The sequence below is a fragment of the Neomonachus schauinslandi genome, chromosome 1, assembly GCF_002201575.2.
Source record: "Neomonachus schauinslandi chromosome 1, ASM220157v2, whole genome shotgun sequence".
NCBI lineage: Eukaryota > Metazoa > Chordata > Mammalia > Carnivora > Phocidae > Neomonachus > Neomonachus schauinslandi.
This window is the reverse complement of record NC_058403.1, coordinates 199,638,137-199,663,059: the sequence shown is the minus strand read 5'-3', so window position 1 is coordinate 199,663,059 and position 24,923 is coordinate 199,638,137. Positions and strand designations below refer to the sequence as shown.

General features: G+C 50.3%; 2 protein-coding genes and 1 non-coding gene across 3 annotated transcripts in view; 2 read left to right on the top strand and 1 right to left on the bottom strand.

The window, feature by feature from the left end:
* LIMD1 (LIM domain containing 1) overlaps positions 1-12,175 on the top strand; it is a 66,366-nt gene extending 54,191 nt beyond the window's left edge. The window contains exons 3-8 of the mRNA XM_021683064.1: positions 496-563; positions 3,196-3,258; positions 9,202-9,332; positions 10,199-10,250; positions 10,693-10,761; positions 11,952-12,175. Coding sequence (XP_021538739.1) covers positions 496-563; positions 3,196-3,258; positions 9,202-9,332; positions 10,199-10,250; positions 10,693-10,761; positions 11,952-12,089 — 521 coding nt within the window. The 3' untranslated portion in view covers positions 12,090-12,175. The remainder of the gene's footprint in view (positions 1-495; positions 564-3,195; positions 3,259-9,201; positions 9,333-10,198; positions 10,251-10,692; positions 10,762-11,951) is intronic.
* An 8,422-nt stretch (positions 12,176-20,597) lies between these two features.
* On the bottom strand, positions 20,598-20,670 carry TRNAR-ACG. Its single transcript has one exon. It is a non-coding gene; the product is annotated as a tRNA-Arg (tRNA).
* A 606-nt stretch (positions 20,671-21,276) lies between these two features.
* The window catches only part of SACM1L (SAC1 like phosphatidylinositide phosphatase), a 60,110-nt gene continuing 56,463 nt past the window's right edge, over positions 21,277-24,923 (top strand). Inside the window, exon 1 of the mRNA XM_021683230.2 lies at positions 21,277-21,324. Coding sequence (XP_021538905.1) covers positions 21,293-21,324 — 32 coding nt within the window. The 5' untranslated portion in view covers positions 21,277-21,292. The remainder of the gene's footprint in view (positions 21,325-24,923) is intronic.

Sequence of the window (24,923 nt, the reverse complement as noted above, 5' to 3'; positions counted from 1 at the left end):
AGTTTCTATATAGTCGAGATGAAAAGAGACACGAAAATAAGAAAAATAAAGTTGACCAATTTATAGGACTTTCCTGATAAGACTGTCACGAGTGTCCCCTGGAGAACAGGTCAAAGGTAACATCCCAAACACCTGTGGGAAACAGCTTCACAACAGACTGTTGCCCTGTACCCCCCCCCCCCCCCGAGGGTGCCTCTGCCATCCCCTCACCAGATGTCTCGCTGGCTTCTTTCTCAGGGGAGAGGAAGCGGGAGAAGTGGGCGTAGGATGATTCCCAAGGCCGCGCTGGTGTCCCCAGCTACACAGCACCCGCCAGGGGCCTGGCCTCCCGGCCTCTGCCTGCCCATTGCCAGGCGCCACCAATCACACACCCCTAGTGACAGTTGGCATTTTTAGCATGCTTGTTTCTGTTTACACACACTTTGCCTGCCTTTTCTCCTTTTATCACTGCCTACAGCATCTTCTCTTCACCCTGCCTTTGTGTTTTTTCCATAGGCCGGAAGCTGAGAGGAAAAGCCTTTTATTTTGTCAACGGCAAAGTGTTTTGTGAGGAAGACTTCCTGGTGAGTTTGTTACCCAAACCTCCCCTGCCCGCAGTCCTGACCAGAGTCAGGGGCAGGGGCCTGTGGGGCCGAAGAGTGTGGCTTCTCTCCGTGATCCCCGGTGCCGGAGGGGAGCTGAGTGCGGCCAGAGAAGGGGGTCCGCACTTTCCTTCCGTAGATGCACCGGGTGGCCCTTGTTCCCGAAGCAAATGACAAACCGCAGAGCTTTGTGCTTGGAAGGGACTTGAGGGCCACTTGGCCTGTCCTCTTGTGTTCTGCCCGTTTCTGCCTCCCCCACCTCCCTCTTAAACCTCGGGACTGGGCTTCAGGCCTTCGTTCCTTCCAATCCCCGCTGCTCTCCGTGGGCATCCAGCCTCTGTCGTGCTTCCAGAGTCCGTCTGCGTACCAGTGACTCCCAGGCCTGAGCTCCGGCCCTGTCAGCACCCCTCAGGCCAGCTGCTGACATCTCCCTGGCCATTGGACGGTGCCCTGGGCTGGCCCCCAGCCCGTCACAGGCCGCTTGTCTGAAGCAGAAGCCTCCTGTTACCTGAGAACTGTGGACCCCTCCTCCTTCCCACCTCTCCCAGAATGTGGCTGAGCGTTGATCCTTGTGCCACCACGGCCTCCCTGGGCCAGCTTGGCTGCCACGCTGTGTGTCCACCCAGCTCACCCAGGCCCCACGTGTCTAGGGTTCAAAGCATGCGCAGAAGCCGTGTTCCGGAGCCTGCCTCGCGCCTCTCCCGCTCGGCCGCCTGCTTGCGCCCCTGCACAGCCTCAAGCCTTTGGGCCTCAGCCTGTGCCATTTCCCCTGGCTGGGGTGTCTTCACCCTTTCTTTGCCCGGATACCCGACGGCCTTGTCCCCCTCCCCGGCAGTGAGCGCCCCTCCTCTGTGGGGCCGCCACACCTGGGCTTCCCCGGCCGAGCAGGAAGCAGACGGCAGGCTGGCACCCACAAACCTTTCTTCCTCGCCCGACTGTAAGCGCCTAGGGAGGAGAGAACATGCTTCTTCGCCGTGACCTCGTCAGACCCTAACCCAGCACCCAGCATGGAGTGGCACCCCGTAAATGGTAGATGACCTGCGCCTGCGTCGCCGGGGGACCCGGAGATGGCTTGAGGTTGATGCACTGTGACCCAGGCTGGCCAGTACCAGACAAGCAGACCCAAACTGGAGGAAGCAAAAAGGAAAGGCATTCAGCAGGGGCCTCGGGGTCGTTTTGTCTTCAGTTTGGGGCCCTGCCTCGGCAGCATTAGCTCGCTTCTCAGGCACTGCCTGGTGGCCACAGGGCCGCAGCGCCCCGGGGCTCGCATCCTCTCGCCTTCAAGGCCCATGAGCCACAGAGCCTGTCCTGCCCCTCCGGTCTCATTGGCTCTGTTGGGTCACATGCCCACCTGTGGGCAAAATCATTGGTGCTGGAGGAACGTGGGGCTCTGATTGGCCAGGTCTGAGTCCGTGCCCCGCCTTGGCTCCCAGCAAGCGGTCGGCCGCACAGGCTCATGGGAGGTTGAGGTGGGGGTGCGGCTGGCTCACCCTGAAAATAGAGAACTGTTGCCCGTGAGGTTGCAGAAAGGTCCTTTTTTCTTTTTTTCCAACCTTCCTTTCATTACATGTTCCCCCCCCCTGCCATAATGTGTGTTTGTAATATCTAAACTTCTAGTATCTTCCAGCATCTGGTATCTTTTCTGTGTGCTTTCCTGAAAAGTGTTTCCCGTTTCTCTCAAGATTCCAGCTGTGCCTGTGTGTGTGCGCGTGTGCGTGTGTGTTTCGGTAAGATAGAGAATATTTACCAAGTTTCTTTGAAACTAAAGCCATTGGCTTTTTAGCCAGAACCAGACTTGAATTTGAATCCTGTCCTTACCCCTTATAGGCTGTGTGACCTTGTGAAAGTCATTTAATCCTCTCTGAGTTTCCCTTGTTTTCATCTGAGAAATGGTATGATATATACCTTGTTTTAAGAGTTGTTTTAAGGAGGGGCGCCTGGGTGGCTCAGTCGGTTAAGCATCTGCCTTTGGCTCAGGTCGGGATCCCAGAGTCCTGGGATCGAGCCCTTCCATCCGGTTCCTTGCTCAGCAGGAGTCTGCTTGTCCCTCTCTCTGCTCCTCCCCCTACTCGTGCTCCCTCCCCCCCTCTCTCTCTCTCTCAAAAAATAAAATAAAATAAAATCTTAAAAAAAAAAAAAGAATTGTTTTAAGTAATACAGCCTGCATCAGACTCCCCTGATGGGCTTGTGAAGACATACGTGTTACCAGGTCCCCTCCCAGCGTTTCTAATTCAGTAGGTCTGGGGTGGAGCCCAAGAATTTGCATTTCTTACAAGTTCCCAGGTGATGTCAGGGAACTCCTCTTTGAGAACCACTGATTTAGAGAATAAAGCCTGTCTATGTACAGCCTCTTACACAGAGCCTGGCATGTTGTGGATGCCCAGATGCAGCTGTTGTTAGGGTGAGTGGTATTGGTATTTGTAATGGCTTTGTGGCAGAAGATATGCCATGATTCATCACACAACTGTTGTTGTCCTCTGGGAAACGACAGATTCCTGTATAGAGTGACACATCTTTCTGAGAAGTTCCTTGTCATCCTCGTGACTTGTGGGCAAGTGGATGCTGGGTCATCTGTCCTGCCTGGCTTTAACTTTCTTTTCTGCTTCCTCTGCAGTACTCTGGGTTCCAGCAGTCTGCTGACAGGTGTTTTCTTTGTGGACATCTGATCATGGACATGGTGAGTAGGGTCAGTGGAACAAGATGATGGCACGGTGGGAGGGGGAGGCATTCACAGAAAAAAGAAACTAACAGTTGAAAACTGTGTTTCCTACCTTGATTTATGGTTGCATCTGGTTTTGTTAAGAGAAGACCTGTGTAAGGCCGCTGCTTGCTCTACAAGAAGCCACGTTGTTGGCTTTTACTGGTATTAGCATCCTTAATCATGTAGTCCACCACAGTGTTGTGTTTCTGATGATGCTCTTTTCTGTGGGCTGTTTGGATCACACCGGCCTCCCTCTGATTTTCTGTGATCTTGTGGTGTCCTGGGTGAGATGCCAAATGCCAAACTTCATCTCCCTTGGAGTTGGGTACAGAAAGTTGGATAAACACAGTTGTTTGTGCCTCATGTTCTGCCTGGCTCTATCTGTTCCTAAGATGAGTTTTGGGGGCCTGTCATTAGTTCTGAGACAGCAGAACAAGAAGCAAGTTTTATACATTCTGTTCTTCACTCAGCCACTGGCTCTCTGAGCTTGTCTTGGGCCTCAGTATCTTTATCTCTTCAGTGGGGACAGTTTTTCTTTCCTGGCCTCCTTATAGGGTAAGGTTGCGAGGTTAACAAATGCAGAATACTTAGTCTGTCTCAGGGATCAAACTGTTCACCATTGGAGATCAGGCCTTAAGAATTTCTTTAATATGCTGGTTAAAGGAAATTATTATACAATATTCTTTTAGTTGGAAAGAGGTAAATCCCTCTCTAAGCTGACCCATTAATTCCATTCTGGAGAAGGGAATTGCTAATCATTGCTATATTTTTTTCTTTTACCTCTCTTATTGAGAAACAACTCCTAGAGTAAAGGCTATACATCTTAAGCGTACAGGTGAATAAAATTTTGCATATGCACATACCCGTGTAACCCCACCCAGGTCAAAGTGTGGATGTTTCCCACATCCCACACCCCAGGAACTTCCTTCTTGTCTTCCTCCCAGTCCAGAAACCCTCCTCCAAAGGTACCCTCTATTCTGAGCTCCGTTGCCCCAGATTTGTTTTGCTGGTCCTGGAACTTCATATAAATGGAATTACACAGTACAGAGTCCTTTGGGTCTGCCTTTTCTCACTTAGAAAATGTTTGTTGTTGTTGGTTAAATATTTTATATATTTGGTAGAGAGAGAAAGAGAGAGGGCAAACACAAGCAGGGGGAGTGGCAGAGGAAGAGGGAGAAGCAGGCTCCCCGCTGAGCAGGGAGCCCGATGTGGGCACTCGATCCCAGGACCCTGGGATCATGACCTGAGCTGAAGGCAGACGCCCAACGACTGAGCCACCCGGGCGCCCGACATAAGTTTTCATTTATCTAGGGTAAATGCCTAGGAGTGGAATTATAGAGACATATGGTAAATTATGCTTACTTTTTTTTTAAGATTTTTATTTATTTATTTGAGAGAGAGTGAGAGTGAGGGAGATCACAGAGGGAGAGGAAGAAGCAGACTCGCCACTGAGCAGGGAGCCCGATGTGGGGCTCAATCCCAGAACCCTGAGATCATGACCTGAGCCGAAGGCAGCCACTTAAACGCCTGAGCCACCCAGGCACCCCTTATGTTTACTCTTATAAGAAACTGTCAAACTTGTCCAGAGAGTCTATGTCATTTTGCATTTCCACCAGTAAGAGTTCCAGTTGCTCTATATCCTTACCCAGCACTTGGTATTGTCAGTTTTTATTTGTTTTAAGTTTAGCCATGCTAATAGATGTGTAGTAATATGTCATTGTGATTTTAATTTATATTTCCAAAATGGCTAATGATGCTGAGCATCATTATGAGTATTTTTGTAATGAGCATTTTCATGTTCTAGTTATCCATATGTATTTTTTTAAGTTTATTTATTTAAGTAATCTCTACATCCAACGTGGGGCTTGAACTCACAACCCTGAGACCAAGAGTCACATGCTCTTCCAACTGAGCCAGCCAGGTAACCCTGTTATCCATATATTGTCTTTGAAGTATCTGTTAAAATCTTTTCCTATTTTTTTATTGAGTTGCTTATTACTTATTAAGTTTTTTTTTTTTTTAAGATTTTATTTATTTATCTGACAGAGAGAGAGAGAGCGACAGCAGGAACACAAGCAGGGGGAGTGGGAGAGGGAGAAGCAGGCTTCCCGCTGCGCAGGGAGCCTGATGCGGGGCTCGATCCCAGGACCCTGGGATCATGACCTGAGCCAAAGGCAGATGCTTAACAACTGAGCCACCCAGGTGCCCCTACTTATTAAGTTTTAAGAGTTTTTTTTTTTAAGATTTTATTTATTTATTTGAGAGAGAGCAATGAGAGACAGAGAGCATGAGAGGGAGGAGGGTCAGAGGGAGAAGCAGACTCCCTGCCGAGCAGGGAGCCCGATGCGGGACTCGATCCTGGGACTCCAGGATCACGACCTAAGCCGAAGGCAGTCGCTTAACCAACTGAGCCACCCAGGCGCCCCAAGAGTTCTTTTTTATATTCTGAATATAAGTCCTTTTCTGAAAATGTTTACAAATATTTTTCCCACTCTGTAGCTTTTCTTTTTTTTTTTTGTAAATTTATTTATTTTTTATTTTTTAAAGATTTATTTATTTGACAGAGAGAGAGACAGCGGGAGAGGGAACACAAGCAGGGGGAGTGGCAGAGGAAGAGGGAGAAGCAGGCTCCCCCCTGAGCAGGAAGCCCGATGCAGGGCTCGATCCCAGGACCCTAGGATCATGACCTGAGCCGAAGGCAGACGCTTAACTGACTGAGCCACCCAGGGGCCCCTTTGTTGTTGTTTTTGGGGGGCAGCAGGGGCAGTGGGAGAGGGAGAGAGAGAATCTTAAGCAGGCTCCATGCCCAGCGACGTGGGGCTCGATCTCACGACCCTGAGATCATGAGCTGAGCCGAAATCAAGAGTCGGACGCTTAACCGACTGAGCCACCCAGGGGCCCCCAGAAACTGTTCCTGAGGTTCATCCATGTTGTTGCCTGTGTCAACAGTTCATTTATTTTCATTGCGAAGTAGAATTCCATTGTATGGATATAGCAGCTTGTGTATCTGTTGCTCTGCTGATGGGGTTTTGGGTGGTTTCCAGTTTGAGGCTATTTAGGAATAAAGCTGCTGTGAAGCCTGCCCTGTTCATGAGGAGAACCTGCTGTTGCCCAGGCTCGGACACACCACAGCGGAGCTTAGCCCTGAGAGGGCCGGGTCCTCGCTGTAGCCAAGACCTCCCTGGGAGCACGGCCCTCCCTCCATTCCCACAGGGGAGGCCGGCAGGAGCCACACACCCTCACCCCTACCTTCCACAGACGCCAGCCAGACTCCACAGGCATCTGATTCTTGGGCGGAATTGGTCCTCAATTTTAGAGTCCTTCTGGCAAACCCACTGCATATGAGGTCAACGGTGTCCAAATATATGAGCATGATTATATGCTATTTTTTATTTCCAGGTATCCTAAGCCTTCTTAGGGCCTCGTGATTCATAGAACTCCATTAGTCAGGGCTCAGTGGGATGGTTCTTCTGCTCCATGTGGCATTGCCTGGGGTCACTTATGCACTGGTGCTCAGCTGGTGTCCCAGTTGAGTGCCCAAGATGGCCTCTCCCCTGTGGCCGCTGATCTCATTCAGTCGTCTAGCTTGGACTTCCTACAGCAAAGGAGGGAGGGAAGCTGCCAGGCTTCTTAAGTCCTTGACTCTGAAATCTCTCCACATCATTTCTTCCTCATTCTGTTGCTCACAGAACATCACAAGGCCGCTCTCAATACACGGCAGGGTGGTGAGTGGGGGTACTCTCCTCCACTTCTTGAAGTGAGGACCAGCCTTGCATGCAGGAAGGGAAAGAATGAAGCTTTGGAGACCATCTCTACCCCACGAGAATAATGCCAAGTTGAACCTGGGTCCTTGCAGGTCTTCTCTAGGACTTGAAAACTTTTAGCAATGTCTGTCTGGTAGTGACACCCACTTTTAAAAAAATTTTTTTTTTTTTTAAGATTTTATTTGCGAGAGAGAATGAGAGAAAGAGAGCATGAGAGGGAGGAGGGTCAGAGGGAGAAGCAGACTCCCTACTGAGCAGGGAGCCTGATGTGGGACTCTATCCTGGGACTCCAGGATCATGACCCGAGCCGAAGGCAGTCACTTAACCAGCTGAGCCACCCAGGCTCCCGTGACGCCCACTTTTAAAGACAGAACCCTTAACTGCTGCCAAGAATTTTTATAATGCCAGAAAAGATTCCTTCTGACACCATTCTTGGTTCTTTAAGAGAAGCAACCAGTTGTCCAGTTCTTTGTATAAATTGTCCTTGTCCCCCCCGCCTCCCTGGTTAGTAGAGGGGAATGCTCTGAGAGTGCAGGTTGAAACTGGGCATTTCCCCCACATTAAAAAGAATTATCACAGCGAGTCAGCATGCAGCAAAACGCATCTGTGTCCTGCCACACTTCACGCACATTGTGGGTGAAGTTCATTTAAGGGTCTCTTCCGCCAAGACAGCATTAGCCAGGGAGCAAAATGCATTCTGAGGTCCCCATTGCCAAGTGGACTTTGGAAGCCCAGCCTGTTGTTTGTCCTATTCTGGCAGCTTCCCGCAGGTCGAGAGGGGCCTCAAAGGTTAGTGACGCACCAGAGGGAACGAGGAGGCTAGAGAGCTGAGCCTTCAGAGGAAGAAGGGAGAGCGCACGAAGCCTCCAGCTTTCCTCTGTGGCTGCAGCATGTGAGGTGTGGCGTTGGCCTTGGGGGGAAGCAGGCCTTGGGCACTGGCAGGCCCACACCTTTCCTGCAGGTGTCACACACATGGGCACAAACTCAAACCAGTGGTTCTTCGATTTTAGCATGCATTGGAATCATATTTCTAAAACACCAACCGCTGGGCTTGACCCTAGCGCTTCTGATTCTGGAGATCCGGGATGGGCCCTGAGAATGTACATTTTTTAGCAAGCCCCCAGGTGATGCTGGTCCTGTGGCTCCAGGGACCACACTTTTGAGATGCACTGACTTAATAGGAAAACAGTTTGATGTCACCTAGCAAGGGGGTTGGAGGTAGGCAGTTCTGCAGGGAGGTAATTTGGTCACTTGCTGATGTCACCAAGTCTTCTCTCTCCTGCCCTGCATGTGTGGGCTCTGTCCTGGTTCCAGGACAGCTTCTTACCTCTCCAGGCATCACAACGAGATCAAATGACACTAAGAGGAAGAAGGTTTGTGGGACTTTCTCTACTTTGTGTTTTAAAACAGTAGCAATAGGGCGCCTGAGTGACTTAGTTGGTTAAGCGTCCTACTCCCGATTTCTGTTCAGGTCATGATCTTGGGGTCCTGGGATTGAGCCCCACGTCGGGCTCTGCGCTTGGCAGGGAGTGCGCTTGGGGATTCTCTCCCTCTGCCCCTCCCGCTGTGCTAGTGCATGCGGTCTTTCTCTCTCTCTCTCTCAAATAAATAAATCTTAAAAAAAAAACAGCAACAACAGCAACAAAGAAGCTTTGCTTATGTTTGGATTTGGAATGATCAGCGGTTGAGTCATAGCTTCTGGATTATCATGCCTCGGAGTGAAAGCTGCTTAGGAGGAGGCACCTGGGAGGCAGAACTTAAGAGGTTTTCTGGGCTCTGCCATTTCCATGTGGAATTAACTTTGATCCTTCCGTGGACCAGTTGCTTCCTAAATCTGGGATGAAGCCTGGCATGGCCCTGCCTGCTTCACATCATTTCCTGCAAAGAACTGCAAAAGAGCCCTCCAGATTCTCCTCAGGAGGGTTATGCCCAGGAGAAGGATCCTGTTTGGCTCCCTCCTGTTGATACATTTACCTTGATTTGCTTTTCCCACCCCGTCCTCTCTTTACCTTGGTCCAAGCGAAACCCCGACGAGTGTGTGCTGTGCGATGTGATCGCATAGGGACCCTCGGCTTGATGTGTTCCTCTCCTTTCCACCATCCAACCCGTCCCCATAATCCCCGCTGAGTCCCGGCCTCTTCCTTTCTGCCTCCAGATCCTGCAGGCCCTCGGGAAGTCCTACCACCCCGGCTGCTTCCGCTGTGTCATCTGCAACGAGTGTTTGGACGGGGTGCCCTTCACCGTGGACTCCGAGAACAAGATCTACTGTGTCCGAGATTACCACAAGTAAGGAGGGATAGGGTGCAGAGAGGCTGCAGGCCTGAGCCACATTGATCTCGCTGAGCAAAGGAGAGACACCCGCTGAGGTGCACCCACAGGCTCTGCTTGAATCCTGAGTCCACAGTCCGGCAAAGGCTTCGTGGTTTAAAGGGTGTAGCAGGGGCCTCGGAAAGTCAGCTGACTCCAGTGCAGATAGGGACTGGTAACAGAATCATGTTTCCTGGAAAATCAGAACCCAAATCCCTATAATCAGATCCCGGTTAGGCCTCAGGAAGCCTCTGCCAAGCCCAGTGGCTCCAGCTTGACCTGACTTCACAAGGCAGCGACTCAGGGCTGGTCGCCACCACCCTCGGTCTGCCCGGGCCTGTGCTGGGCACCATGAGGGGAGTGAACAGGTTGGTCTCTGTCCCTAGTAGAGTGAGAGGGTCTAGCTAGGCTTGTTACCACTGGGGAATAATCTCGAAGTGCTACTAAAACACCTCCCAGAGAATGAGCCAGACTGTCTTTTTTTTTTTTTTAATAAAGATTTTATTTATTTGAGAGAGAGAGAGAGCACGCACGCAAGCAGGGGGAGCAGGAGAGGGAGAAGCAGATTCCCCACTGAGCAGGGAGCCCGATGCGGGGCTCGATCCCGGGACCCCAAGATCACGACCTGAGCCACAGGCAGATGCTTCACTGACTGAACCACCCAGGTGCCCCAAGCCAGGCTGTCTTGATTCGACGGCTGGGGGTGGGGGGCGGGGGGGGCGGGGTTCACTTGAAGAGGGATGGGTGGGAGGCCAGCCGTGAGGAAGGCTCAGTGTGGGCTCCAGGACCTGCCTCCTAGAAACAGCACAATATGCATTTTATTGCCTCTTTGCTTCTCCCGGCAGGGTGCTGGCCCCCAAGTGTGCAGCCTGTGGGCTTCCCATCCTTCCACCTGAGGTAAGAAGCTTTTTCAGGCCTGTTCCTGGCATCTTCCATGACACGAATATCTCCCTGGGATCATCTACAAGATCTGTGTCTTGTCCTTGCGCCTTTGACAAAATCCTTCTGAAATCTCACCTCTGACCTTAATAGTGTCCTCACCAAGAAGCCCCTTTCTTCTTGGCTGGCTTCCCCAGCCCATTGCCCTTCATGTGCCCTATTCGTCCCTATAATCGGGTCAAACTCCCTGACTTGATAGTGACTCCCAGATTAGAAGATGAGCAGAAATCTTGCCTTTCATTCATTTTTTTTTTTTAAATCACTTTCCACGTAGGTGGTTTTTTTCAGTGTTGACTCTGACATTCCAGAAGGTAGAACTGCTGTCCCTCCTCCTCCTCTCTCATCAGTTAAAAGTTGGGTCTCCCAGCTGGCCTCTTGTTCTTCCTTTCATTCTGTCCAGGGCTCAGATGAGACCATCCGTGTCGTGTCCATGGACAGAGACTACCATGTGGAGTGCTACCACTGCGAGGTAGGTCCCTCCCTGCCCAGATGCCCGAAAGTACAAGAGAAGAGCATCCCCGGGTTGACTGGGGCCTGAGATGGTCAGCAAGGTGTGGTCAAGGGCTGCCCTCCAGGTCAAGGGGTGAAGCCTGCCTTGTAGGGGAGGTTGGAGGACACGCACATGTTTGGGACGTAAAGATCATTGCTGTTTCCTCCACGTTGGTTAACTGCCAAGTCCTGAAACCATTGCAGTTGACTCCCTGAGGCCACAGAGTGGGCGGCTCACGGGGACCACGGGTTTCACATGCCACATTGTCAGGCAGCTGTGTGATCTGGGGAACAGACACCCTCCTCTCCAGCTTATAGGCTGTTCTCTCTGCCAAGAACCCCTTTCTGAGCTGACCCCTGGAAATCATGAAGAAATCCGCCCCTCCTTGGAAACAGGCATGGGTGGTGTGAAGGTGGATGGGGACCCATCTGCCCCCTCTTTACCTTGTGTCATGCCCGGGCGGGCGCTCCATGGCTATCAGGCAGGCCTGGGGTCACCCCTCCCCGCCCCTCGTGAAGGTTGCGCACACTTTAAGCGTCCGTGGGGTTTCAGCCAGAATTAAGTGGATTCACCCAAGGAAGGACAGTAGATTTATTTCGTGACGCTGTGGGTGGGGTGAATGGGAGAGGGGTGGGGGCGAGGTGGGGAGCTCACTGCTAGCACCAGGCGCTGGAGAGCAAGGGGCCATCTGCTCACTACAGTCTTCGCTCTGCATTCAGGCCAGCGCTGGCCCATAGAAACCCGAGAGCCACGGGTCCAAGTCACAAGTGTCATTTTGTTTTCTAGTAGTCACATTAAAAAAATAAAGCGAAACAGATGGGATTCATTCTTTTAATATTTTATTCAACCCGTATATCCAGTTTTCTTTCAATATGTGTAACCAGTATGAGGGATCTCTCATGAACGGTCTTATATTCATTGTTTGCCCTAAGTCTTGGAGGTACAGCATAGGGATCCGCCGACGTCCCATCTCCGTTCTGACCAGCCCCGGTTCAAGTGCGCATTGGGGGTGTGTCATGCTTTCACTCGGCAGGACTGCCCGGTTCCGCGCCGGCATTCGCTGCCCGCACAGTCTGCTCTGCTGCTCTCTGGGACGTCGGCCTTTGGGTCAGTCTTGCAGTCCTTTCTGTGCTGTCCTGCTACCACTGGGCCTTTTTGCCTCCCCCTAGGACTGCGGTCTGGAGCTCAATGATGAAGACGGTCACCGCTGCTACCCCCTGGAGGACCACCTGTTCTGTCACTCCTGCCATGTCAAGAGACTGGAGCAAAGCCCCTCGTCTGCAGCTCTTCACCAGCACCGCTTCTAGCTGGAGCCGCTCCCAGGCGTCCCGTGGGAGATGACAAGACATCTGCCTATTAGTTCCAGCGGCCCCCCGGGGCGGAGCCGGGGTCAGGGGTGGGGCGGGGAGAGGGGTTAGGCGGGTGAGTTTCTGCATATACGCCTGGGGTGCCTTTCCTTGAACCAGGGAGCTGAGCCCTACCTGTGTGGCATGTGTATTTTCCAAGTGCCTTTCTGCACCACCACGCCCTGTCACATTACTCAGGAAGACACTCCAGCCGTGTGTGGCATGTGACAGGGGATCGCATCCGTGCAGCCGAAGGCACTCTCCAGCCCCTCTCGGATGGAAAGGGTCGCAGTGAGCGTGTTTCACAATATCCTCTGAAGACAGATCTCAGCTGCCGATCCATGCAGCCCCCTCCTGTCCCTTGGGAAAATTCCCACATCCAGACGCTATCCCCCCCTCCCACCGCATGCACGTACACAACATGATTTAAGACTGCATCCAGACACGTGCGTGCACACACACACACACACACAGCATTATTTAAGACTTCCTGCCACCCCAGAGACTCAGTTCTTCTTTCAAATGGTTGCACATTTTCATTGCATTATGGCAAGAGGGAAGCTCTCGCGGGTGCTATCTTAGGAAGAATTTGCTTACTAAACCAGAGCCAAGTTTTGAAATGAGTGAGCCAGGCAGGGTTTCCTCCTGGTACACTGACCGCGTTTTGTGTGCCCCTGCAAATCTGCACTCCTTTAACGGCAGCTGGGAGCCCGATGGAGATTTGTCCTGTTCCAGCAAAGTGTGCTTTGGGCCGAGGGCTTGGTGCAGGCCCCAGGCACCCTGTGCCCAGCTGTTTACACTGCTTCTCTCTGGAGCTCTCGAGAGTCTGCGACTCTGGAGTCGCTCCCACAAAGGCAAGTCTCAGGATCCCACGTGGGGACATCTCTGTGCCTGTTTTAGCTTCTTTAATGAACCACGGGGTTTGGGCCGTCCTGCCCACCTGCTGAGAGCTAGCCCCCTTCTCCACGGGGGAGAGTGTGTGTGTGTGTGTGTGTGTGTGTGTGTGTGTGTGTGTGTGTGATCTCTAAGCAGCACAGGAGGGGGTGCTTCCGGATAGATGAGTGTGTTCACCTCGCACTGCTCTCCCTCACCCAATTCTGGGCACAGGCAGTGACGTGGGAAGAGACCCGTATAAGGTACACTGCTCTTGTCTGGGTTTTCTTCTTGTTTTTAATCGTCTCCCCCCGTTCTCAATCTTCCACACACACAAAATACCTCACAGATAAGAGCTTCGCCAAACTGCAGATGAGGCATTTGGCCATTGCACTGACCTCCCAGGCCTCCGTCGGGGCATGCGGAGTCTCTGCCTCCACGCGGGCCAGACAGCAGCCGCTCCGGGCACGGGCTGCCAGTGGGTCAGAGAGCACGTGGGTGTTACTGCCCTGATGCAGTTCATCAGGCAGGTCCCCCCGGGGTGGGAGGGCCACGCACCGGCCGGAGTTCAAGGCCGCCTGTGCACTCAGGAAGCATGGTTGGCCCAGCCTGTCACACACTCCCGAGGCCGGACGTCCGTATCCCTGGTATTCCAGTGAAAAGATGGTGTAACAGAAAAATAAAAAAGAAGGCTGGCTGGCATTTGCCCTCTCAGCCCATGGGGAGGGCCCGCCGGAGGGCAGGGGCCGGCCTGGGAGTATGGCACTGGCGTCGGCTGTCCGCCTCGTCACCTCACCCCCAGGGTAGCGGGGGGCCACGGAGGGTGGGCGGGGGGGAGCCCAAGGCACGTGGGACTCACAGACTTGTCAGTGGGCCCGGCTCCCGACTCGAGGCCGCGCTTTGATTCATTGGGTAGCAGCTGCTCTAAGATGTACAGAATTGGCCCCGAGAGTTGTCTCCTCTTCTTACATTCACTCTGTTAGACGGCCAGATGTCACTCCAGCCCAGGCTGTGGGCTTTCGTCGATTCCGTGGCACAGGCCGAGCCTCCAGAAGCCCGTGGATACGTGCGGCCGGGGGAGTGAACCCTGGGGCTGAACCCCTCTCTTCCCGGAGTCCCCAGCTCGGCTCTGGCAAGGCTGGCCGGGACGGGGCGGGGTGGGGGGTGTCTTCACTTGGCTATGCCAAACTAGGAACGTTTCTGGCCTTGCTGACCCACCTTTGCTGCCCTTGCGAGTCCAGCAAAAGTGCAGAAAATTGCCTGAGAGCAGCTGTCAGAAACGGATTTGTTTGCAAATTGGGCAACTAGTTTTTTAAAAAATATGTGATTAATTTTTTAAATGATATGTTTTAAGTGGCCTTGATGGAGGTGATTCAGATAATCTGCAAATACGGTGTTTTCTACTGTTGAGGAAAGAACAATAAGAGACTTTCCAGAAGCCCAAGAAATCAGGGCGGCAAGTTGTAGGAATCTCGCGCCAGTTCTGTTTCTCAGGCTCTGGCGCTAAAGCCACGAGGGAGATGGGTCACCTGCATGGTATCTTAGACATTCTGTAAGCTGTTAGCCAAACAGAATTGTAACAGGGTTGTATTTATAGGCACCTAGAAAGGAGACACAAGGACCCGGTAGACCAGGAGGAATTCGTTTATTTTAAAAGGTAGAGCGGATAGCCCTTCCTGAGTTCCCTAGATAGCTCTTGGACTTAGATAAACAAGAATTAAGGTCTGATGGCAGACCCCAAGGCCAGCCTCCAGTCTTCCCCCATCCCCTGCCTCATTTGGCCCATAGTTTTTCCCTCCCCCCAGCGAGGACCATTCAAAAGCTGCCAGGGGGGTCTGAGGAAAGCCAATGACCTGGTTTGGCCTGCCCTTCTCTCTCTGATGTTCTCCCACCTGCAGCTGGGGAAAGAGTGACGCGGTCACCTCTCACCGTGGGAGGGCATTACGCCCTGTCTGGGTCATTGCCCGTACATGGCAACAGGACTTCCCACTTCTCCGTGGTCAGTGCTCGAGTGAGAGCCTCTTTCGGCCGAGTCTACTGAGGTGGGGCCACCAACCACGTGTGCAGGACTTGACCCCACACCAGCCTTGTTGCAGGACGCACTCGTTGCAACGCTGTCTGCCAGGAAACCCAAGTTCTTTGTAGTCTCCTCCGTGCCAGGAATCAGTTCTCATTTCCAGGTTATTTGAAGTCAGTCTTAAAAGGAGTAGAATACAATGAGTAAAATATATTAGCTATCGTTCTTAGCCGGAACTGGACAGATGTGGGAAATTTCCGTATAGTGTGTGAAAATTTCACCATGCAGGGAAATTATTTTTCTCTGTATCTCTTCTTTTCCTATAAAAATTATTCAAAATTGTACTGTTACTATAAATTCTTCCAGCTATTGTTACTACAGAATTACTCAGAATTGTACTGTTGCTATAAGATTATTCAAAATATCATGCCAATAAACTGCATCAATTTGTAGACGATTAAAGTGCTTTCCAACACAATGATGCTTATTGGGTTTTCTTCTGTGTGTGTGGAAGTAAGCAGACAGTGCTTCTCGCTAACTGGATTTGGTCTTCTCTTAGAGCTCTGGATCCTTAAGGGAACACATGGGTGTCAAAACTACAAAAGGTCCCAGATTTTACCCTCCTTGCCAGCTAATAAGGTAGCACGTCATGGTTTCATGGAACGTGGCGGAAGTTATGAGACTCCTAGGTCAGAGACAAAAGGACAGGTGAATGCAGCACCAGCCAGGAGCACTTTATCAGCATTTTATCAGCATTTGAGGTTTTAATCAGCCTTTACACTGACTCCCTGAGCTGTCGTCCCTCTAGGGTCCCATGAAGAGGTGCCCATACTTACAGTGGGCTGCATGACAAGAGGACACCCGAGCCTAGGGAACCTCAGTCTTAAAATGATGGGTAAGCCTGCCTGAGTGTTGTTCCAGAGAGAGACTCTGTGTCTGCCACCCGAGACATCCTAGAAAAGACAGTCTGGAACTAAGGCAGTCTAGCTCACAGGATGTGCTGGAACGTGAGTGACCCCTGGAGAATCATTTTCCAAGAATTGTCAGTTCCTCCCCCCGGGTCCTTAACATTGAGACACGAGGTCGTGCTGCAGGGGTGGTCGCTCCGTCTCCTTTTGTGTATGTTGTTTTTTTTTCTAAGGAGTTTCTGATCAAAGAATCCCAGAGGTGAGTGGCCCTCTGGATTTGAGGCCAGCATGCACAGGAGGGCGGCGCTTGCAGAATGAGGGGGGCTGAGTGTGTGCTTGGAGTCCCTAGGGTAGGAGAGGGGGTCTGGGGGCTCACCTTTCACTGCTCAGTCCAGGGGCTGCTTCAGGCTTCAGGTTAGTTCTAGTGGCTGCCAGGGACCTGGGAAAGCGAAGCATGAGGATACTGACAGGGGTGGTGTCTTACTGGAAAATAAAACCTCTTTTTACGTGATGAGAGAGCACGTATACTGATTTCACAAATCAGTTTTCCTAGGACCCTGATGCCACAAGGGATAAGACCACAGTCAGGGGAAAAGGTGGCCTGGGCCGAGGTATGCCGGTGCCCCAGCTTTGGGAGGTGGTGACGAGGCCCTGATTTGCAGTGTTTGCTGGTTTCTATGATGTACGTCTTCCCCTCATGGCCAATTTCAGGTGATCCGCGTGACATCTTTGAACCTGGTCGTGGGACGAGATGGCACGGTCAGGAGCAGACGCTAGCCAGCTCAGGCCTTTGGGCCATTTGGGGCTGAAGCAGTGGGGAAATCTGCTTTGGTCTTAAGTTCCCTGATTAAAGCAGTAACAACAGTGGCAGCTGACATTCCATTGTGTGCTCACCATGTACTAGGTACTATTCTTGGGGCCCTATTCTTTATAATCTTTTAGTTTATGGACAAAGGGAGAGAGTGAAGCAGGCCCCCCGCTGAGCAGGGAGCCCGACGCGGGGCTCGATCCCAGGACCCTGGGATCATGACCTGAGCTGGAGGCAGACGCTTAACCGACTGAGCCACCCAAGCGCCTCTTGGTTTCTTATTGCTTCTGGGACAAATAACCAAATTTAGTGGCTTAAAACAACACACATCCCATGGTTCTGGAGAAACGGGTCTTCTAGAGCTCATATCAGGGTGTCAGCAGAGCCAAGTTCCTTCTGGAGGCTCTAGGGGAGAATCTGTCCTTTGCCCTTTTCCAGCTTCTAGAGGCCACCCGCACTCCCTTGGCTTGTGGCTCTGTCTCTGAAGTCTGTTGTCACACCTCCCCTCTCTCTTCCCCTCCTGCTGCTTTCTTGTAAGGACTCATGTGATTACTCTAGGCATGCCCATGTGGTCTTGGATAATCCTCGTCTCGTCTCCGGACCCTTAACTAATCACATCTGCAAAATCTCTTACTTTGTGGGATAAGTTATTCAGGGGTTCTGGGGATTAGACCATGGACATCTTGATGGGGGAGTAGTACTCGGCTCACTACAGAGTCCAACAAACTTTTTAGGTGGGATTATTAGGTGCATTTTCTTCAAGCATTGCTAAAAGTGGGGTTCACATTTTCCCTGGGTTAAAAACCGAAGTGCTTCATATATGAAAGTGATTTGGACCTTGGATTCTGGGTGTAAAATCAGAATAGGCCATACTCTGCGGCAGGGGTGGGAATAAGCCAGTGGTCTGGTCCAGAAGAAGGTTCCAGGTATGTGACTGCTGCAAATGTAACACTTTTAGGAGAAGCCCTGGTTACCTAAGGCACTCCCATCACTTGGTTATACATGCGTCCCTCCAACTGATCCAAGCCCACAAGGACAGGTGGCTGTGGGCCCTGAGTGACCTGGCCCACAAGCAGGCTGGTGATAGAGGGGAAGTGAGGAAATGCACCCAATTTGGAGACTTGGCAGGAAGGCAACCCCACAACAGACTAAGGGATCAAAATATGTAAGAGCTACATTTGGGAGCCACACTCCCCTCTAAAAGCATGGACATAAAAGCAGGCTGTAGAGATCATTTGTATAGTGCCAACAAACCTCATCTGCAGCTAGGATTGCTTCCATGGGAAGCCCCTTGGCAGATTAAAAAAATTATATTTGTATTCACATAGGTAACATAATTTCACTACAGGAAAAACGTGGCTAAAGGTGTCCACTCATATTACTTATCCTTGCCTGATTTCTTACCCTGAACATTGTTCTCCTTAGATCGGATTTTGGCTCGTTAGGCATTGAAAAGCCCCAGAAGAATGTGTTTCTGCCTGGATTAGTTTCCATTTTCCATTCTCCATTCTCACTGAGCGTTCATAAAAGCCTTGGCCTGTATTACGCAACTGGCAAAGAAGGTTCAACCTTTGTGTCTCTTTGTTCTGCTCTGAATAGAACTTCTACATGGTGACATGTTTAGAGTCCGGGCAGGAGCTCTCTGCAGGGTGGTGGCTGTTCCACTAGAAGCATTCTTTTCTTAAAGCCTTAAGAGGTAGGCTGCAACTTATATCCCCATTTTATTAAAGGAGAGGAAACCTCCAAGAGCCCACAGCTGGTGAGTTGAAGCATCATCAGGACTTAGAGATCTTCTGACTGAAGGCTGAGGTGCACACGTGATTGTCATTCATGCCCAGATCCGGAATCACCGAGTCCACTCACAGAGTCCACCCTCTGGTGCACAGTAAGCTCAAGGCCAGGATGGCTTTGGGGTCGAGAGCCCAGACTCAAGTTCTAACTCAGGCTCCACCACTTAATTGCTCAATAACCTTAAGCAAATTTAGTTCCCACACATGTGAAAATGGAGATAACTGAACTTGCTTTATAGGATTGTTGTGGGATTGATTGAATTAGTCCAAGCAAAGAGTTTAGAGCCCTTAATCACTCAAGAAGAGTGATAGGCTTTAAGACTTAGTTGATCTTCCCACTGTGAGGACCAAAAAATAAATTACAAACGGATTAAATGGGAAAAGCAATACAAACACAAAAAAAATTTTGAAAAGACCACATATGCCATAGAAGATACCATAAAGTGAAATATTGGCAAACGGGAATATATAGTAGTGAAAATTACATTAGGTTCAAAAATATTGAAGGAAAAGGTAAATGATAAACTGGGAGAAGACTGCATTGTGTTTGAGAGCCAAAGAATTAATATCCTTTATATATTAAAAAATCTAACAGACCTAAGAAAAACAATACACATACATCAAGAGAATAGATGCATCAAGTAATATATGTAAAAAGAAGTTCCGTTTTTCTATTATGAAAATTGCAAAGAAATCATAATGCAACCTATAATACTCAGTGTTGGTTAGCAAGCAAGAAAACAGATGCTGTTAATGGAAGTGTGTTGGTTTTATTTTTTTTGGAGGGCAATTTGAAAATATGTTCCAAGTCTCTTGGGCGCCTGGGTGGCTCAGTTGGTTAAGCGACTGCCTTCGGCTCAGGTCATGATCCCGGAGTCCCTGGATCGAGTCCCACATCGGGCTCCCTGCTCGGCAGGGAGTCTGCTTCTCCCTCTGACCTCCCCCCTCTCATGTGCTCTCTCTCAAATAAATAAATAAAATCTTAAAAAAAAAAAAAAGAAAGAAAATATGTTCCAAGTCTCAAAATGTCCATCTGATCATTCCACATCTAGAAATTTATAAGACACATCAGAAATAATCCAACACAGCATTATCTTTAAAAAGTGTTAAATTGACAACCCAAATTCCCAACAAGAGGGTAATGCTTGAAATTGTCTAGTTCTTGGATGGGGTAGCTTCAAAGTATATTTAATGACCTTAAATCTCAGACAGAAAGCTAAGGGGACAAAATGGGAACACAAAGACATTTCTAGTACAACCCCAAATTTGGAAAAATACGTGGGCAGGTATATCCATATTAAAAAGCCTGGAAGCAAAAACATCGAAAAGGGAAAAAAAAATTATTAATAGCAATGATCTCGGGATGGGAACTCACATTATTTTTATCCCAAATAGTTTTCTGTATTTCACAAATTTTCAATGAAAGGGAGGAAAAAGAATGTCATATTGGAAAGATTAATTGATCGATGTCTTGGCCAGTCCAAGGGTTCGAGTCCGCTTTCCTTCGCAGAGGTTTCGTGACTTCGGAGGTCTTCGAGCCAGGCACAATCTAATACGCCAGATAACCTGGGGTGATCTCACCGTAAAAACACGCATGTTTTAGGGCATCCCAGGGAAACCTGAGGGCCAGGCGGCCTTTGCACGAGGAGCCCTCCGAGGACAGGGCTGCGGGGGAGCCCACGACGTCCCGGGAAACGGGCTGCGCCGCTATTCACGTCACTACAGGGCTCCCTGCCCCAGGGAAGAAGGCCAGACCTGCTGCCTGGAATCCGCTTCGGTGTCATCAGGTGGCCAACCTCCGGCCATAGCGCGCCCCCCCCCGTTCCAAACGGCCACCTTTTCAGGGGTGTCTTCCTGTATGTACCCCATCTATCGGGACGCCTGCATCATCACAGGAAGCTCTGCAATTTTACAAACCACCTCACACAACTCCGGGTGCCAGACACAGCTGAAAAGATAACATTTCAGGCAAAGTGGCGGTAAAATTCAAGATATTTAACCTTCACACTCTAGTCAGAGTCCTTTCCAGGGAGACCCTGTAACATCAAAGCAGATGGGGCAAAAAGCACACCTCGAGCCAGCCAGGAGTCGAACCTAGAATCTTCTGATCCGTAGTCAGACGCGTTATCCATTGCGCCACTGGCCCTGTGCTAGCCCAGCCCTCGCAGTGATGTAGATCACCCCTGTCGCAGCTTCAACAGGTTTCTCTACACCAGCGCAACGTTTCTGCCCCGGCGCCGCGGCTCCCGCCCACAGCTCCCACGGCTCCGCCTTTCTCAAGTAAACGCTTTCCGGGGCGCCTGGGTGGCTCAGTTGGTTGAGCGACTGCCTTCGGCTCAGGTCATGATCCTGGAGTCCCGGGATCGAGTCCCGCATCGGGCTCCCTGCTCGGCGGGGAGTCTACTTCTCCCTCTGACCCTCCTCCCTCTCGTGCTCTCTGTCTCTCATTCTGTCTCAAATAAATAAATAAAAAATAAAATCTTTAAAAAAAAAAAGTAAACGCTTTCCGCCAATCCGCAGCGTCTACGTCACGGCGCTCTTCGGCGCGCTCCAATACGCGCGCCGGACAGCTTCTTTCGCACCCTCTAGAGCTCGCACTAAGTTTGTCCGCGGCCGCCTCCCGTCCGCTGGGGGCCGGGTGGGCGGGGAGAGGGGCGGGACGACCCGGGCGCTGCGGCCGCGGAGCTGGGTGAACGGTAGCGCGGTGGCTGAGGTGGCGGCGCGGGGCGGGGCACGCGGAAAGAGGAAGAAGGAGCTAGTGGTGCACGATGGCGGCGACGACCTACGAGCGGCTGAAGCTGTGAGTCCTGCGGGCCGGAGGCCGTTGAGCGAAGGGGCCTGAGGGGCGGCGGGCGGGGCGGCAGGTGCGGGCCACCCGCCTCGGGCCGGGCTCCTGAGTCCCGGGGCTGCGGGCCGGGTGTGGGAGCCCCAGGCAGTCGGCGCCCTCCTCTCCCGGCGCGGCCGGTCCGGGAGCTTGTAGGCTGCGGCCGCCCCAAGGCCCAGCCGGAGTCGCCACAGGCCCGGGAGCCCGGGAATGACAGCGTCGCCGGCCTTCTTCGCCCTGCTCGGCCTCAGCGCCTACGGCGGGAGAGCGAAGCTGCAGACCGGCTTCCAGCGAGCCGGGGTCGGCGTTGCGATGCGGCAAACGCGGGGCGCGCTCCTTCCCACCCACTTTGTTTGAGAGGTGGCGGCTAAATTTATCTTTATTGCTTAGCAGAGGAAAAGAGAAGTTTGGTGTTGTGTTGTGGGTTTTTTTGGTTTGTTTTTCTTGTGTAATGGACCCATAACAGCACGTTAGAGTCCACACACAAATCGACATACCTTATCTGGGCACCAAAGCCTGCCTGACCAGCCTTTAAGGCAGAAAAAAAGAACAGTCGATACTCTTGAGATCCTGAAGGACTTACTTGGTTTTTAAATATTATACAGCTTAAGCACAAAGCAGGTTAAGTTCCTGTTGACAGCCAGAGGCCATTCTTGAGAATTTTGGCACTGCAGATTGACTTTTCGGGTAAGCCAAGTTCTTGAGGCTTTGAGAAAATAGGCTCTGGTTGTTAGAGTTGTAAATTAAGTATTTGTAGGTTCTTTTGGCTTGTCCTGAATAAATAAAAACGTGCATTTCTTTTAGCATACCGTCAGCCCCTTGGTTTTCTTGTTTCTGAATAACTTTGTTCTACTTTGGGTTTAATACTTTACCTCTAGACTGAAAGGTCCTAGTCTGAGAATGTCCTTGACCTCAGAAGCAAATGTAATTTTGGGGAAGCTTACCTTTCCCTAAATGAGCTAAAATACCTTGGGACTTAGGCAGAGGGATCATATTTCCTTCGTAGGGATATGAGGACATCAAAATGTGGTTTGGGCACTTCCTATGCTCTGGAACCTCAAACTCACTTAACTTTCTGGAAGGTTCAATTTAAAGTTCCGGTGCAAAATTGGGAGTGAGGTCATCTACTTGACATGAGATGTTTTGCAGAAAAGATGATTACTTTTTCCTCAGCCCACTCCTTTGCCACTTTCATGTACTGGAATCCTCGTTGAAAGCCCCAGCTGCACACTTCCCTCCACATTTTCCTTGCCAGGTTTCCTTATTCTCTCCCAGTTCCCCTCTGCAAGGTGATCACCTTGTTGGTGAATGAATCCAGCATAATGTCTTTGACTAGGGTACTGGCTAGGCCAGCGTGTGCTCTGCTGGCTAATCAGGTTATTGTTGACTATCTGATAGTCACTGAAGGGTTTAATACGATCCTACACCAGGTCTCAAATGTGTTTAAGCAATATGGAGCGTTGGCTTGATGCAGTTCAGTGTTAGGTTATGAAATGCCGTTGAATTTTCCTGTGGCAAAGATTGAACGGGATGGAGAACTTGAGAATTCTGACGATTGCGTATATGTTGCCAAGGAGTCACTATTCATCAGTCCAAACCTGAAAAAAGAAAAAGCTCTATAGCCATGAAAGAGAAAGGAAATTTGGCCCTTAAGTAGTGGGGATGATGCTTTTGTATTGATTTTTGTAGAAGTGGGGACTATGAATTTGAGTGAGAAAGTAAATCTGGGGTTATGTGAAAGTCAGTCTCTAATTTGTCAGTCCTTAACTTTTTTCCCCTGAGAGAAGTTTTGAGTGCCAGTTTATATGTGAAGATCCAACTTTCCTATAGTTTTGTTTTTCTTACCAAGAAGTTTGTGGGTTGAGGGGCGCCTGGGTGGCTCAGTCGTTAAGCGTCTGCCTTCGGCTCAGGTCATGATCCCAGGGTCCTGGGATCGAGCCCCACATCGGGCTCCCTGCTCGGCGGGAAGCCCGCTTCCCCCTCTCCCACTCCCCCTGCTTTTGTTCCCTCTCTCGCTGTGTCTCTCTGTGTCAAATAAATAAATAAAATCTTTAAAAAAAAAAAATGTTTGTGGGTTGGAATCTCTCTTTTTGGCCCTTCCTGCTCTGAGGTATGCAGTTCAAGGTTCTTAAATGTGGCCTCTGACCAAAGGGGTGTTCTTTTTTGATGCATTTGGACATGGCAGTAGTTTCTGACCCATGTAAGAATTAGTAGGACGTAATAGCCATTTTTAAAAACATGCCTAGAGATGTTTTAAGAGAGAGCCATACAAGAGATAGTTTGATCATTTATTACAAAACTACAGCTACTCCTGAGTTTGTCACAATATTGAAGCGCCCAGGATGTTAAATGGTAATTTGTTCTACATTATGTCACTCATTTGTAGTCCGTCTCTGTCCTCCTATGAAGTTTACCTTCCTCATTATTGCCCTGATTTTATCAGCTGCTCTCCTGCTTACAGTCTGCAGTTCCATCTTGCCAATACGACTGAGCCCACATTTCTTAGTCATCTGGATTCTAGCCTCTTTCTAAGCTAACCCTTAACCTTATTTCCCCTAATTGCTCAGTGCATTTTTTCCCCTTTCCACCGACTTGGCCACCCTCTTTTAGCCTCAAGCTTGGGCTTATTTTATTTTGATCCTTCTACCAAAATGCCTTCTCCCCTGTCTTTACATGCTAATCACAATCATGGACCCATGGTAGAGCTGAGTGATGCAGACAAAGAGACTTAGATTCACATCCTGACCTTGTTACTTGCTTTGTGTCACGGCCGTGTTACTTAATCTCTGAATCCGTTTTTCATCTGTGAAATGAGAACGGTCGTACTTCACAGGATTATTACGATTGAAAGAAGAGTGTAGCTAAGATACCCAGTGTGATTTACAGAGATTCACTTTCTCTGAGAAGCCTTTTCCCCACATCTTTCCCTTCACTGAGCTCCCAGAAGAGTCTACTGTCACAGGGACTGGACACCAGACGTCCATCTGGCTTGCACATTCTGTTTCTTAGGATTGATGTGCAGTGTATTATCTCATAGACAAGAAGACTGGAAGTAGAATGATCAATCCATAGCACTGTTTGCCTTTTTTTTTTTTTAATTATTTATTTATTTGAGAGATAGAGAGAGCACACGTGCACACATGCATGGGAGTGCAGGGGAGGGTGGAGGAGCAGAGGGAGAGAGAAACTTTAGCAGACCCTGTGCTGAGCATGGAGCCTGATGTGGGGCTCAGTCTCCTGACCCTGAGATCAGGACCTGAGCCGAAACCAAGAGTCAGACGCTCCCCCCGCCCCTTTTAAGTGGGCTGTGTGTGGAGCCCAGTGTGGTGCTTGAACTCACAACCTTGAGATCAAGACCTGAGCTGAGATCAAGAGTTGGATGCTCAACCCACTGAGCCACCCAGGCGCCCCTCCATAGCACTGTTTGAACTACCCACTTTGCCACCTAGAAATGATGAAATCATTATGGTGCATATGCTTTGTTTCTCCCACTAGGTTGCAAATATGTGGAACATATTCAAAACGCCTTAACATTGATTTCTTCTCTACTCCTCCTCAATACCTAGCATAAAGCC